We start from the raw sequence: 15972 nt of genomic DNA, 5'->3' as shown, positions 1-15972 counted from the left end.
TATTCTCTACCTGTAACACCACACAGCACTGTATTCCCTACCTGTAACACCACACAGCACTGTATTCCCTACCTGTAACACCACACAGCACTGTATTCTCTACCTGTAACACCACACAGCACTGTATTCTCTACCTGTAACACCACACAGCACGCTGTATTCTCTACCTGTAACACCACACAGCGCGCTGTATTCTCTACCTGTAACACCACACAGCGCGCTGTATTCTCTACCTGTAACACCACACAGCACTGTATTCTCTACCTGTAACACCACACAGCACACTGTATTCTCTACCTGTAACACCACACAGCGCTGTATTCTCTACCTGTAACACCACACAGCACGCTGTATTCTCTACCTGTAACACCACACAGCACTGTATTCTCTACCTGTAACACCACACAGCACTCTGTATTCTCTACCTGTAACACCACACAGCACTGTATTCTCTACCTGTAACACCACACAGCACTGTATTCTCTACCTGTAACACCACACAGCACACTGTATTCTCTACCTGTAACACCTCACAGCACGCTGTATTCTCTACCTGTAACACCACACAGCATGCTGTATTCTCTACCTGTAACACCACACAGCACACTGTATTCTCTACCTGTAACACCTCACAGCACGCTGTATTCTCTACCTGTAACACCACACAGCACGCTGTATTCTCTACCTGTAACACCACACAGCACACTGTATTCTCTACCTGTAACACCACACAGCACACTGTATTCTCTACCTGTAACACCTCACAGCACGCTGTATTCTCTACCTGTAACACCACACAGCATGCTGTATTCTCTACCTGTAACACCACACAGCACGCTGTATTCTCTACCTGTAACATCACACAGCACGCTGTATTCTCTACCTGTAACACCACACAGCACTGTATTCTCTACCTGTAACACCACACAGCACTGTACTCTCTACATGTAACACCACACAGCACCCTATATTCTCTACCTGTAACACCACACAGCACGCTGCATTCTCTACCTGTAACACCACACAGCACTGTATCATCTACCTGTAACACCACACAGTACACTGTATTCTCTACCTGTAACACCACACAGCACACTGTATTGTCTACTTGTAATGCTGATCTTGGAATAAAGTAAAGAACATTTTGAATTTATTTCCTTTTCATCTCCATGCACATATTATGATTGCGCATCCTTTATCTGTGAAGTTGAGCCGCACAATAAGGACTTTATGCAATATTATCTTACATGGGATATACTGTTTATGCCTTGTTTTTTGTCTCCAGGTGGGACTGGCAGTTCCGGCTCTCATCTGTATAGCATCATTTACTTGTGTTATTGCATCATTTTTGTGAAAGTGCTGCAGTATTGCAATGACACTCGAGCATGTGTTAACATAGACCTTCTGCACACTACACACTTCTGCACAATCAGTGAAGTTGCATCAGCTTCTTCTGGCTGGTCAGAGATGGTGGATCACTCAGGGGATTGGGGGATCTAATTCCGCCTCCAGTGACATCACAGCCTGCTCCCTATCTGCACCATCAGCCTGTGCTCAGCAAATACACACACACTGTGAGACACAGGCATGGAAGATTTGTCTCCTAACGGAGGAGAGCAGTGGGAGCAGGAGACAATGTGGATTAGCAAAGGGGCCATTTTTTCTTCACTTCATGGATTTCTATCAGCTACCAGTGTGGCAGAACCACACCGATACTGTAATATATTATATAGACATATCTATAGAACTTTTAACAAAAAAAATTAAAGTTTTCCTTATGCGGAGTTACCCTTTAAGCTTAGAAACTACCGTCAGGCAGGGAGATGCGGGCACATAATAAGGAATGCATACCTAGCCATGTGTGCATGTGACTGTAGCACAGTCTTTCTGAGAGCATGTGGAGCAGTCAGCAGGAGGCGGTCACTATCTGTGCACACAAGACTCGTGTAGAGCGGTCACTATCTGTGCACACAAGACTCGTGTAGAGCGGTCACTATCTGCGCACACAGGACTCGTGTAGAGCGGTCACTATCTGCGCACACAGGACTCGTGTAGAGCGGTCACTATCTGTACACACAAGACTCGTGTAGAGCGGTCACTATCTGTGCACACAAGACTCGTGTAGAGCGGTCACTATCTGTGCACACAAGACTCGTGTAGAGCGGTCACTATCTGTGCACACAGGACTCGTGTAGAGCGGTCACTATCTGTGCACACAGGACTCGTGTAGAGCGGTCACTATCTGTGCACACAGGACTCGTGTAGAGCGGTCACTATCTGTACACACAAGACTTGTGTAGAGCGGTCAACAGGCGGCAGTGACTATCCACACACGATTCGCGTAGAGCGGTCAGCAGGGGGCGATGACTATCCACACACAGGACTCATGTAGAGCGGTCAGGAGGGAACGGTCACTTTGCAAAAACACAGAAGAGCGGGCAACATGTTTTATTATCCTGAGGATAAGGACAGGCGAGTTGAATGTACCACCCCGAGCAGAGTCTGCTGAGCGGGACAGGTGGGCTCGCCGCTGGGTGGAGCACCCCCTCCTGGTCACCAGCAGCAGATGAAGCATCATATTACCATAAAATCTAATATCATAAAAATAAATATAATCCGCTCCAGCACTTCAGGTAATGTGTCCATAACCCAGAAGTCCAGGGCACCATGGGCGAGAGGACGGCCACGACAAGCCCGGCATCAGTCCATAGAACCTTCCCCAAGATCACAAGGAGCCTCTACTCACTGGGCTTGGCCAGATATTCCTTGTACATAGAGTACAGCACACCTGGAAGAGAGAAGGACATTGTCATACAGAGATGGCAAGACAGCCAACCGAGACCCACCACCACCAGTCACTACAGAGATGGCGAAACATCTAACTGAACACCCACTGAGAACCCCACCACTGGTCACTTCAGAGGAGATGAGAAGTCCAGACACCAAACACCGGTCACTACAGAATAGACAAGGTATCCAACCAATCATCTCCTTGGTAGTGACCAATGAGGGGGTCCTTGGTTAGATGCCACGTCATCTGTCGCAATCTGTATTTGATGGGTTGGTGGGGGAAGAGGAATCTACCCAAGCACACCCAACATCAGAGAGACAGTTTAACATCTAACCAAGGACCCCAACACTGGTTACTAAAGAGATGGCGAGCCATCAACCTCAGCACCCCGACCAACCCCTATACCATGGCCACTACAGAGATGGCGAGATCTGTAACCTTAGACCCCCAACAACGATCACTACAAATGAGAAGAGGAGCCCCTCCACCACTGGTAACTACAGAGACCACAAAATGTCTAATAGAGGACCCAACACTGGTCACTACAGAGATGGTGAGGAGTCTACCCGAACATCCCCAACACTGGTCACCCTTCCATCACTAGTGACCCCACCCAAATCACTGGGCACTAGCTACCCCCCCCCCCCACACTCACCACAAGTCATTGCACCGACCACAAATCCCTGCGCCCCGACTCGCATGTGTATGAGGTGGACGGACATCTTGGTGTCTCCTCGATATCTCAGCTTGTAGAGTCCATAAGCCACAACTGCAGCAAATCCGGCAATGCCTAAAACACAGAAGAGCAGTCACCGACACAGCAAAGGTTAACAGGCCAGAGCGGGCCGGAATAGTCATGGGTAACACTCACCCACAGGAACAAACGGGGACTCCCGGGATTTCTTAATCAGCTTTGAGGTCTGAGTCTCGCTGAGCTCGTAGGTGGGGAGGACATCTCCGGTGTTAGAAGCCATGTCTGCCGGAGGAGACAAGAGCCAATCAGAGGATGGATCATGTAACACTGCACTACAGCTCCCCCTGCAGGCCGCTATAGTAATGACATGTGATACCATACAGCTCCCCCCGCCGCTATAGTAATGACATGTGATACCATACAGCTCCCCCCCGCAGGCCGCTTTAGTAATGACATGTGATACCATACAGCTCCCCCCGCAGGCCGCTATAATAATGGCATGTGATCATACACTACAGCTCCCCCTGCAGGCTGCCATAGTAATGACATGTGATATACACTACAGCTGCCCCCGCAGGCTGCCATAGTAATGCAGGAACTGAAGTTTTTCATCACTATGAAGATCTAAATTAAAACATGGCACTCACCCGGTAGTGTATCTTCCTCTTTATTTCAAAGCATTAACAGCTAAAAAAGCCGCAAGGAGCGGGAGCATGGCACATACGTCGTGCGTCGCTGTGACCTTTCGTGTTCAACAGAACACTTCTCTAGCTGGTGATTGACACCATCGCGTCATACTACCCATGGTTAAATACCCCACCCCCTGGGTGACGTAAAAAACGTAGTAAGAACAACATAACACATTAAAAACATTAGGAACACGTGTAACTCGTTCTTATCGTTCATGCCGAGCGGCCCTAAAGCTTCAATGTGAGATATGAGATAAGCCTCTCTTTGCAGGAGTCTGTGGTGTCTGTCTCCTCCATCTTTGCAGACGCCTATCCTTTCCAGAGCCGCAGAGCATTGCGATCTCCATCATGCGCTTCTCTCATGTGAGTAATCATTCTGGCTGACCCTTTTCCTGAGAGAATTGAGTGGCAGTGTTCTCTGAATCTAATGCATACTTGTCTCTTGGTTTTGCCAATATAGAATCTCTGGCATGGACAAAATAATGCATAAACCACATATGTACTTCTACGTGTTATTAATTCTCTCACTCGCCGCTCTTTGCTCCGTCTTCAGACAATTAGTATCAATCATTTTGTTAGTCTGCAATGGTGGCATTTTCTATTCCCTTTCGGTACATTTTTCATTAGCCAAGTCTCTTGTCTCTCTGCACGACTGATCCTTTATACTATCTGCTATTGGCCGATTACGTTTGTCACTATGGGTCTCTGAGCTCTTCTTAGAGTCGTATCACTCTCCAATATGTACCAGAATTTAATTGCATGATTCATTGGTGTCTTTCCAAAAGAAAAACCAAATCTAATTTTCATTTTTAATCTTTTTATACAGTAGTTTCCTCTCTTTTCTGCTCTTCGATATGCCTTTTCTAGAATGTTTTTGGATAATCCCTCTTCTAGTCTGTTCAATAGTTCTTCTGCTTGTCCCTGGTAGCCCTCTGGTTCGCTATTCAGTCTCTTAAAGGGGTATTCCAGGGAAAATCAATAATTTAGCAAAGGAAAGGGTTAACCAAGGTTAACCCTTTCCTAATATACTTACCTGTTGTTTTTTGGCCCCCCAAGGAGATCTCCGGTCCGGTCACATGATCTTGCAGCTCGGAAACTCTTCTCCTTCCGGTTCGGTGACGTCACCACCCGGCCGGCGTCGCTCTCCGTCTCATTAGCAGCAGAGCACTGACTGGCTTGGTGGCGTGCAGCCAATCAGGGTTCAGTGCTCTGCATCCCCACACGTTTCAGAGTGGGGGTCCCCTGAGGCTGCAGTAATTTATCAGGGGACGTCTGGCTCAGTGACGGTCACCAGTTACATGGGCTCTACAGCAGGTGAATGCAGGGTCTGGCGTCAATCACTCCGCAGAACCCCCCCCCTCGTCAGCGATGCCGACCGAGTCCCGGGAGGGGATGCGGCGGGCGGCATTACTTCATTCATAGCTACCAGACACCCGGCTGCCCGCCGCGTCCCTTCCCCCCAGGGACTTAGGGTCGGCATCGGTGGGGAAGTGATGTGTATCGGCTGCTGATCCCCCCGGCCCCCCCTCCCTGTGTCCCTGTCAGAGATCGCTCACCCCCACAGCGTGCTGCTGGCCCCGATCTCTGCACTGGTCTCAGGCACCTAGATCGGGGCCAGCAGCACGCTCCGGGGGTGGGGTGAGCGATCTCTGACAGGGACACAGGGAGGGGGGGGGGGGGAAATCAGCAGCCGATACACATTACTTCCCCACCGATGCCGACCCCGAGTCCCTGGGGGGGGGAAGGGATGCGGTGGGCAGCCGGGTGTCTGGTAGCTATGAATGAAGTAATGCCGCGCGCCACATCCCCTCCCGGGACTCTGTCGGCATCACTGACAGAGGGGGGGGGGGGGGTTCTGCGGAGTGATGATTGACGCCAGACCCCGCATTCACCTGCTGTAGTGCAGTGCTGGCCCATGTAACTGGTGACTGGCACTGAGCCTGACGACCCCTGATAATTTACTGCAGCCTCAGGGGACCCCCACTCTGAAGCGTGTGGGGATGCAGAGCACTGAACCCCGATTGGCTGCACGCTACCAAGCCAGTCAGGGGTCAGTGCTCTGCTGCTAATGGGACGGAGAGCGACGCCGGCTGGGTGACGTCACCGAACCGGAGGGGGAAGAGGATCCGAGCCACAAGATCACGTGACCGGACCGGAGATCTCCTTGGGGGGCCAAAAAACAGGTAAGTATATTAGGAAAGGGTTAACCTTGGTTAACCCTTTCCTTTGCTAAATTATTGATTTTCCCTGGAATACCCCTTTAAGTCTCAATAGTTGTCCGTATGGTATTGCTTGTTTAACTGTCAACGGGTGTGAAATTTTAAAGTGTAAAAGTGTATTGCTCGTAGTTGGCTTTCTATACCCTTCTGTGACAATCTTTCCCTGTTTAATCATTACGTCCAGGAACTCGAGGTTTTGATCCCTGAATTTCCCTGTGAAGGACATGTTCATGGTGTTGGTGGTATTAAGATACAAAAGGAACTCAGTTTACGGACACTTATTGAGACTTGAGACTGAATAGCGAACCAGAGGGCTACCAGGGACAAGCAAAAGAACTATTGAACAGACTAGAAGAGAGGGATTATCCAAAAAACATTCTAGAAAAGGCATATCGAAGAGCAGAAAAGAGAGGAAACTACTGTATAAAAAGATAAAAAATGAAAATCGTGTAGATTTGGTTTTTCTTTTGGAAAGACACCAATGAATCATGCTATTAAAATGCAATTAAATTCTGATACATATTGGAGAGTGATACGACACTAAGAAGAGCTCAGAGACCCATAGTGACAAACGTAATCGGCCAATAGCAGATAGTATAAAGAATCAGTCGTGCAGAGAGACAAGAGACCTGGCTAATGAAAAGTGTACCGAAAGGGAATAGAAAATGTCACCATTGCAGACTAACAATGATTGATACTAATTGTCTGAAGACGGAGCAAAGAGCGGCGAGTGAGAGAATTAATAACACGTAGAAGTACATAGGTGGTTTATGCATTATTTTGTCCATGCCAGAGATTCTATATTGGCAAAACAAAGAGACAAGTATGCATTAGATTCAGAGAACACTGCCACTCAATTCTCTCAGGAAAAGGGTCAGCCAGAATGATTACTCACATGAGAGAAGCGCATGATGGAGATCGCAATGCTCTGCGGCTCTGGAAAGGATGAAATGAACCGTATTCGTGTCCCGGGAGCAGATCGCTACTATCCCTCAGCTTTGTGGACGTGGTCTCATAGCTGTTGGGACAAATTTATGTCTCTCTGCTATAGCAATATACAATAATCTTGGCAGTAAGGGTAATCGCTGCTAAGTATCAGATGGGCTAGGTATCTGTGTACAGGCAATGGGAAATACTTACAGATCAGCCCAGTTAAATCTGACACTGAAACTGCTGCAGGCTTAGCGGCCCGTTAGTCAGTGTTTTTTAGATAGTATTGCTATTATATTGTAGTGAGATACTAACTATTATATTGTAGTGAGATACTAACTACTATCGCAATTGATATGTTTAAAGCCTTCTATTGTGTACGAGACTCAAGAGCGCAGCTCTGGTCCTGCCCGGCAGAGCGGCCGCCACTGCCGGGATTCAGGACCAGTACCAGCGCTAGTTTGATCGGCAAAGTTACACCATCAATTAAAAACCTCTAAACACAACCCTCCACCACCCCGACGTTTCACCACTGTATCGTGGCTTTATCAAGGGCAAACAAGAACTATAGTGACGTGCCGGCAGCCCGTAAAAGCTTTTAAAGGCTTGGCGATAATCAGAAGAAGCTCCCCATTGTTCAAATTCGGCCAGGGAGCTCATAGCTTATGCTAATGGGCCAATAATATGCATGGATTTAATGGTCTATAGGCGGTTCCTGTGGGTATGTCCAGCCTCTCTGCACATGTCAGTGAACTTAGAATTTCTTCAGTCTACAGAGTATGAACTGCGCATGTATCGTGTCTTAGAAGAATTGCGTGTAGGTATCGTAAACTGCGCATGTATCGTGTCTTAGGAGAATTCAGTGTAGGTGTCAGTTACTGCGCATGACACAAGACTTGTCTACAACAGTGTATCTCAGTACATGCCTGTCGCGCATGTCCGAAGACTTAGTTCATTTCGATGCGCTCAGTATATACTTACAGCGCATGACCGAGAACTTGGTTCGTTTTTATGCGTTGTGGTCTCATCCTGCGCATGATTGAAAACTTAGTTTATGGATGGTATTAGGCCAGGAGAGAAGAGGACATTGATGGGACCTATTCTGTTGTCCGTATATCGTTCACCATATCGGTAAGTACATTACTTTGTACTGGCATAACATGACCATTATACCTACTCGTTATAATAGATATTAGATATTGCGCATATACTACATCTTATGCTGTAATCCAGGAACTCTGTATATAGGTAAATATCCATATTTGGAAGAAAAAAAAAAAAAAAAAAAAAACATTAACCCGTTGTGTGCCAAATTGGTCATTGTCAGGGTAGAGTCACTATAGTGTTATGGACGAGTAGTATCGCTACTGAATTTATTTACATTAAACAAGCAGCAAGGTGAAGACCCACATTACTATTAGATGAAAGGTGTGAAGGTGAAACCCTCATTTAGACCCTTCGGGTGCATGCTATCCAGTTTATAGATCCACTTGACCTCTTTTAGAAGAAGGTTACTCAGGTTGCCACCTTGAGGGCCCAAAGTCAATTTACGTAAGCCAAAAAAAAAAAGATGGTGAAAGATGGTGCACAAGTAATCCCCATAGCCGTCCCTCTCACCCGTCTGTAAATAGTGCCATTGAAAGTGAAAATATTGTGTGTCAAGATGACTGATGAGAGTGAAAATATTGTGGTCTTGGTATTGTGTACCCCTTATATTTAGGAAGTGACTGGTGGATTCCAAACCGAGGTCATGGTGATTATTACTGTATAAGGACTCCACGTCCAAACTCACCAAAATTATGATCTGTGACCAAATAGTTTTGAAAAGTGTCTTTGGTGTCGTGTAGATAGGACCGAAGAGTGACAACAAGTGGTCTCAAGATTTTGTCAACATAAATACTACACCCCTCTAAGATTGTTGTTCCCAGAAACAATAGGGCGACCGGGTATGGGTTTGGCTTTCTTGTGCACTTTTGGCAAGGTGTAAAAAGTGGCCCTGGTGGGGTTATAATCAAAAGGACACTTATATTTGTCATTTTTGATCAGATTTTCCTTTTTAGCCTCATTTAAAAGCATTTTTAATTCACCGAGATAAGTCACCGTAGGGTCTCTTCTTAAGACTTGATATGTTTGACGATCGTCCAGGATTTCAGTTCCTGCACTAGCATACATGGCATGAAGATCTGGGGCTACTCGTGTTTTGTGGCCGCCATAGTAAGGACATGTGATAGACAGCTCCCCCCACAGGCCTCCAGAGTAATGACATGTGATATCATACAGCTCCCCCCGCAGGCCGCCATAATAATATGTTCATACACAGGGCAGCTATACACCAGTAACCTGTACATATTCACATGAGAAATGTAAGTTTACATTCATTAGATATGAAGATTTACTGTATATATTACAGAGGAGGCCCCGGTGTACAGTATATATAGGATACAGCCGAGTCCCCGATGTAAATTATATATATATTATATATATATATTTATTATATATATATACATACACACTGTACACCAGGGGCTCTGCTGTATCATAAATATATTAGCACACTAGGGGCTAATTATATATATATATTACACACAGCGCTGCCCACTGGGTATGGCATGGCGGTGCAGAGTGATCGCCTTCCTTATTCACAATCCCTTTTACCCTGTACAAATCTCCCACCTTACCAGCACCAACCCCAGACCATCACATGACCTCCACCATGTATAACAGATGGCGTCAGGCATTCTTCCAGCATCTTCTCATTTCTTCTGCGTCTCACAAACCTTCTTCTTTGTCATCCAAACACCTCAAACTTGGATTCATCCATCGTCCACAACACTTTTTTCCCGTCTTCCTCTGTCCAATATCTGTTCTTTTGCCCATCTTAATCTTTTCTTTTATTGACCAGTCTCAGATATGGCTTTTTCTTTGCCACTCTGCCCTGAAGCCCAAAATCCGGCAGCCGCCTCTTCCCTGTAGATGATGACACTGGTGTTTTGCGGGTACTATTTAAACGGGTGCTCCAGCAGGGAGGAGGTGGCTGAAATAAAAGACGTCAACTTAACTCCCCGGTTCCAGCGGCGGGTCCCGCATCACGGCGCTCCGTTGCCTGGCCGCTTCCGGGTGTCTGACGCCGCCAGAGACGCTACGTGATGCAGGACCCGCCGCTGGAACCGGGGAGGTAAAATGGACGTCTTATTTCAGCCACCTCCTCCCCGGTCCCCCCAAAGAAGTGCCCCCACACTGGAGCACCCCTTTAATAAAGATGACAGTTGGGGACCTGTGAGGCGTCTGTTTCTCAAACTAGAGACTCTAATGTGCTTATCTTCTTGCTTAGTTGTGCAACGCGGCCTCCCACTTCTTTTTCTACTCTGGTTAGAGCCTGTTTGTGCTGTCCTCTGAAGGGAGTAGTACACACCGTTGTAGGAAATCTTCTATTTCTTAGCAATTTCTGGCATGGAATAGCCTTCATTTCTAAGAACAAGAATAGACTGTCGAGTTTCAGATGAAAGTTCTCTTTTTCTGGCCATTTTGAGCGTTTAATTGACCCCACAAATGTGATGCTCCAGAAACACAATCTGCCCAAAGGAAGGTCAGTTTTGTAGCTTCTGTAACGAGCTAGACTGTTTTCAGATGTGTGAACATGATTGCACAAGGGTTTTCTAATCATCAATTATCCTTCTGAGCCAATGAGCAAACACATTGTACCATTAGAAGACTGGAGTGATAGTTGCTGGAAATTGGCCTCTATACACCTATGTAGATATTGCACCAAACACCAGACATTTGCAGCTAGAATAGTCATTTACCACATTAGCAATGTATAGAGGGGATTGGTTTAAAGTTATCTTCATTGAAAAGTACAGAGATTTTCCTTCAAAAATAAGGACATTTCAGCGTGACCCCAAACTTTCGAACAGTAGTAAATCCGCTGTCTGTATACACATATATACTGCACATGGGGGCTCCGCTGTCTGTATACACATATATACTGCACATGGGGGCTCCGCTGTCTGTATACACATATATACTGCACATGGGGGCTCCGCTGTCTGTATACACATATATACTGCACATGGGGGCTCCGCTGTCTGTATACACATATATACTGCACATGGGGGCTCCGCTGTCTGTATACACATATATACTGCACATGGGGGCTCCGCTGTCTGTATACACATATATACTGCACATGGGGGCTCCGCTGTCTGTATACACATATATACTGCACATGGGGGCTCCGCTGTCTGTATACACATATATACTGCACATGGGGGCTCCGCTGTCTGTATACACATATATACTGCACATGGGGGCTCCGCTGTCTGTATACACATATATACTGCACATGGGGGCTCCGCTGTCTGTATACACATATATACTGCACATGGGGGCTCCGCTGTCTGTATACACATATATACTGCACATGGGGGCTCCGCTGTCTGTATACACATATATACTGCACATGGGGCTCCGCTGTCTGTATACACATATATACTGCACATGGGGGCTCCGCTGTCTGTATACACATATATACTGCACATGGGGGCTCCGCTGTCTGTATACACATATATACTGCACATGGGGGCTCCGCTGTCTGTATACACATATATACTGCACATGGGGGCTCCGCTGTCTGTATACACATATATACTGCACATGGGGGCTCCGCTGTCTGTATACACATATATACTGCACATGGGGGCTCCGCTGTCTGTATACACATATATACTGCACATGGGGGCTCCGCTGTCTGTATACACATATATACTGCACATGGGGGCTCCGCTGTCTGTATACACATATATACTGCACATGGGGGCTCCGCTGTCTGTATACACATATATACTGCACATGGGGGCTCCGCTGTCTGTATACACATATATACTGCACATGGGGGCTCCGCTGTCTGTATACACATATATACTGCACATGGGGGCTCCGCTGTCTGTATACACATATATACTGCACATGGGGGCTCCGCTGTCTGTATACACATATATACTGCACATGGGGGCTCCGCTGTCTGTATACACATATATACTGCACATGGGGGCTCCGCTGTCTGTATACACATATATACTGCACATGGGGGCTCCGCTGTCTGTATACACATATATACTGCACATGGGGGCTCCGCTGTCTGTATACACATATATACTGCACATGGGGGCTCCGCTGTCTGTATACACATATATACTGCACATGGGGGGCTCCGCTGTCTGTATACACATATATACTGCACATGGGGGCTCCGCTGTCTGTATACACATATATACTGCACATGGGGGCTCCGCTGTCTGTATACACATATATACTGCACATGGGGGCTCCGCTGTCTGTATACACATATATACTGCACATGGGGGCTCCGCTGTCTGTATACACATATATACTGCACATGGGGGCTCCGCTGTCTGTATACACATATATACTGCACATGGGGGCTCCGCTGTCTGTATACACATATATACTGCACATGGGGGCTCCGCTGTCTGTATACACATATATACTGCACATGGGGGCTCCGCTGTCTGTATACACATATATACTGCACATGGGGGCTCCGCTGTCTGTATACACATATATACTGCACATGGGGGCTCCGCTGTCTGTATACACATATATACTGCACATGGGGGCTCCGCTGTCTGTATACACATATATACTGCACATGGGGGCTCCGCTGTCTGTATACACATATATACTGCACATGGGGGCTCCGCTGTCTGTATACACATATATACTGCACATGGGGGCTCCGCTGTCTGTATACACATATATACTGCACATGGGGGCTCCGCTGTCTGTATACACATATATACTGCACATGGGGGCTCCGCTGTCTGTATACACATATATACTGCACATGGGGGCTCCGCTGTCTGTATACACATATATACTGCACATGGGGGCTCCGCTGTCTGTATACACATATATACTGCACATGGGGGCTCCGCTGTCTGTATACACATATATACTGCACATGGGGGCTCCGCTGTCTGTATACACATATATACTGCACATGGGGGCTCCGCTGTCTGTATACACATATATACTGCACATGGGGGCTCCGCTGTCTGTATACACATATATACTGCACATGGGGGCTCCGCTGTCTGTATACACATATATACTGCACATGGGGGCTCCGCTGTCTGTATACACATATATACTGCACATGGGGGCTCCGCTGTCTGTATACACATATATACTGCACATGGGGGCTCCGCTGTCTGTATACACATATATACTGCACATGGGGGCTCCGCTGTCTGTATACACATATATACTGCACATGGGGGCTCCGCTGTCTGTATACACATATATACTGCACATGGGGGCTCCGCTGTCTGTATACACATATATACTGCACATGGGGGCTCCGCTGTCTGTATACACATATATACTGCACATGGGGGCTCGCTGTCTGTATACACATATATACTGCACATGGGGGCTCCGCTGTCTGTATACACATATATACTGCACATGGGGGCTCCGCTGTCTGTATACACATATATACTGCACATGGGGGCTCCGCTGTCTGTATACACATATATACTGCACATGGGGGCTCCGCTGTCTGTATACACATATATACTGCACATGGGGGCTCCGCTGTCTGTATACACATATATACTGCACATGGGGGCTCCGCTGTCTGTATACACATATATACTGCACATGGGGGCTCCGCTGTCTGTATACACATATATACTGCACATGGGGGCTCCGCTGTCTGTATACACATATATACTGCACATGGGGGCTCCGCTGTCTGTATACACATATATACTGCACATGGGGGCTCCGCTGTCTGTATACACATATATACTGCACATGGGGGCTCCGCTGTCTGTATACACATATATACTGCACATGGGGGCTCCGCTGTCTGTATACACATATATACTGCACATGGGGGCTCCGCTGTCTGTATACACATATATACTGCACATGGGGGCTCCGCTGTCTGTATACACATATATACTGCACATGGGGGCTCCGCTGTCTGTATACACATATATACTGCACATGGGGGCTCCGCTGTCTGTATACACATATATACTGCACATGGGGGCTCTGCTGTATCATATATATATATATATATATATATATAGTATGGCACTGCACGGCTCAGGCTTCCACAATAGAGATGTAATGAGACGGCGCTCCGATTACAGACACAAGTGATGGGATTATTCGCCACCAAAGCTGCGACATTTCCATCCACTCAATGAGATACGAGCGGAGGAGACGGAGGCTGAAGAATCCCATCACTTGTGTCTCTAATGGGAGCGCCGTCCCCTTACATCATATATATATATATATATATATAGGCTATAGACTGCAGGGTACACCGCACAGTGTGAACACCGCCTCACATCCATTAGATACATGCCTCCTGTATATAATCAGACAGTAACATACCAGGCCCAACTTCAGCCTCATCAGTAACATAGGCACCTCAGATTAGATACATACACTGTGTGATACAATAGCTTAGATACATACACTGTGTGATACAATAGCTTAGATACATACACTGTGTGATACAATAGCTTAGATACATACACTGTGTGATACAATAGCTTAGATACATACACTGTGTGATACAATAGCTTAGATACATACACTGTGTGATACAATAGCTTAGATACATACACTGTGTGATACAATAGCTTAGATACATACCGCAAGGTGCGATACATACACTGTGTGATACAATAGCTTAGATACATACACTGTGTGATACAATAGCTTAGATACATACACTGTGTGATACAATAGCTTAGATACATACCGTAAGGTGCGATACATACACTGTGTGATACAATAGCTTAGATACATACAACGTGTGTGACAATAACTTAGATACATACCGTAAGGTGAGATGCCGCGCCTGCTGTCAGGGGGCGCGGGGTCGCCTCTTATCACCTACACGGGCTCCTGACGTCACGGGGCGGGGCCGACACGTCACCAAGGTTAAGGTGGAGTCCATAGTGACCTTCCCGTGCTAATAATACAGTGTCCCGGTGTCCGGCCCGGACTAATCACCTGCTAACGGTAACGGCGACGCCATAAGCTCCTGCCCCATAGAGGGCATTAAACCTTCATAACAGCCACAAAACTACAACTCCCAGAGTGTCTCGCGCTGTGACGTCACAGACACGGGCTTTTGTCTGATTGGTGGTAGTGCTCTGTGGGCGGAGCCAGACTGATTAATTTGAGGCTCGTGGCTCGACGTGCCACTACCAATTATGGGGTCTGCGTTCCTGGCGTCGTGACGTCACCAGTCGGTTACCATGGAGACTGCGCCTGAGGATGAACCTGGCAGTCTGCGCTGTCAGGGTGACTCAGCTCGGTCACCCCCAGGATAAGTGACTGTGTGTGAGCAGAGACCCCTAGGATAAGTGACTGTGTGTGAGCAGAGACCCCCAGGATAAGTGACTGTGTGTGAGCAGAGACCCCCAGGATAAGTGACTGTGTGTGAGCAGAGACCCCCAGGATAAGTGACTGTGTGTGAGCAGAGACCCCCAGGATAAGTGACTGTGTGTGAGCAGAGACCCCCAGGATAACTGTGTGTGAGCAGAGACCCCCAGGATAAGTGACTGTGTGTGAGCAGAGACCCCCAGGATAAGTGACTGTGTG

General features: G+C 47.2%; 1 protein-coding gene across 1 annotated transcript; it reads right to left on the bottom strand.

Annotated features, from left to right (window-relative positions):
• Window positions 1–2433: 2433 nt before the first annotated feature.
• HIGD1A (HIG1 hypoxia inducible domain family member 1A) lies at window positions 2434–15603 on the bottom strand. The gene is made up of 4 exons (XM_069960662.1): window positions 15204–15603; window positions 3663–3767; window positions 3447–3581; window positions 2434–2788 (listed from the first exon to the last, which is right to left on the bottom strand). Exons 2-4 carry the CDS (start codon window positions 3763–3765, stop codon window positions 2739–2741), a joined length of 288 nt encoding a protein of 95 aa, XP_069816763.1. The 5' UTR covers window positions 3766–3767; window positions 15204–15603; the 3' UTR covers window positions 2434–2738.
• Between the last annotated feature and the right edge of the window lie 369 nt (window positions 15604–15972).

This window comes from Dendropsophus ebraccatus, chromosome 2 (assembly GCF_027789765.1).
Source record: "Dendropsophus ebraccatus isolate aDenEbr1 chromosome 2, aDenEbr1.pat, whole genome shotgun sequence".
NCBI lineage: Eukaryota > Metazoa > Chordata > Amphibia > Anura > Hylidae > Dendropsophus > Dendropsophus ebraccatus.
The sequence above is the reverse complement of the archived record's forward strand: the minus strand, read 5'-3'. Positions and strand labels throughout refer to the sequence as shown.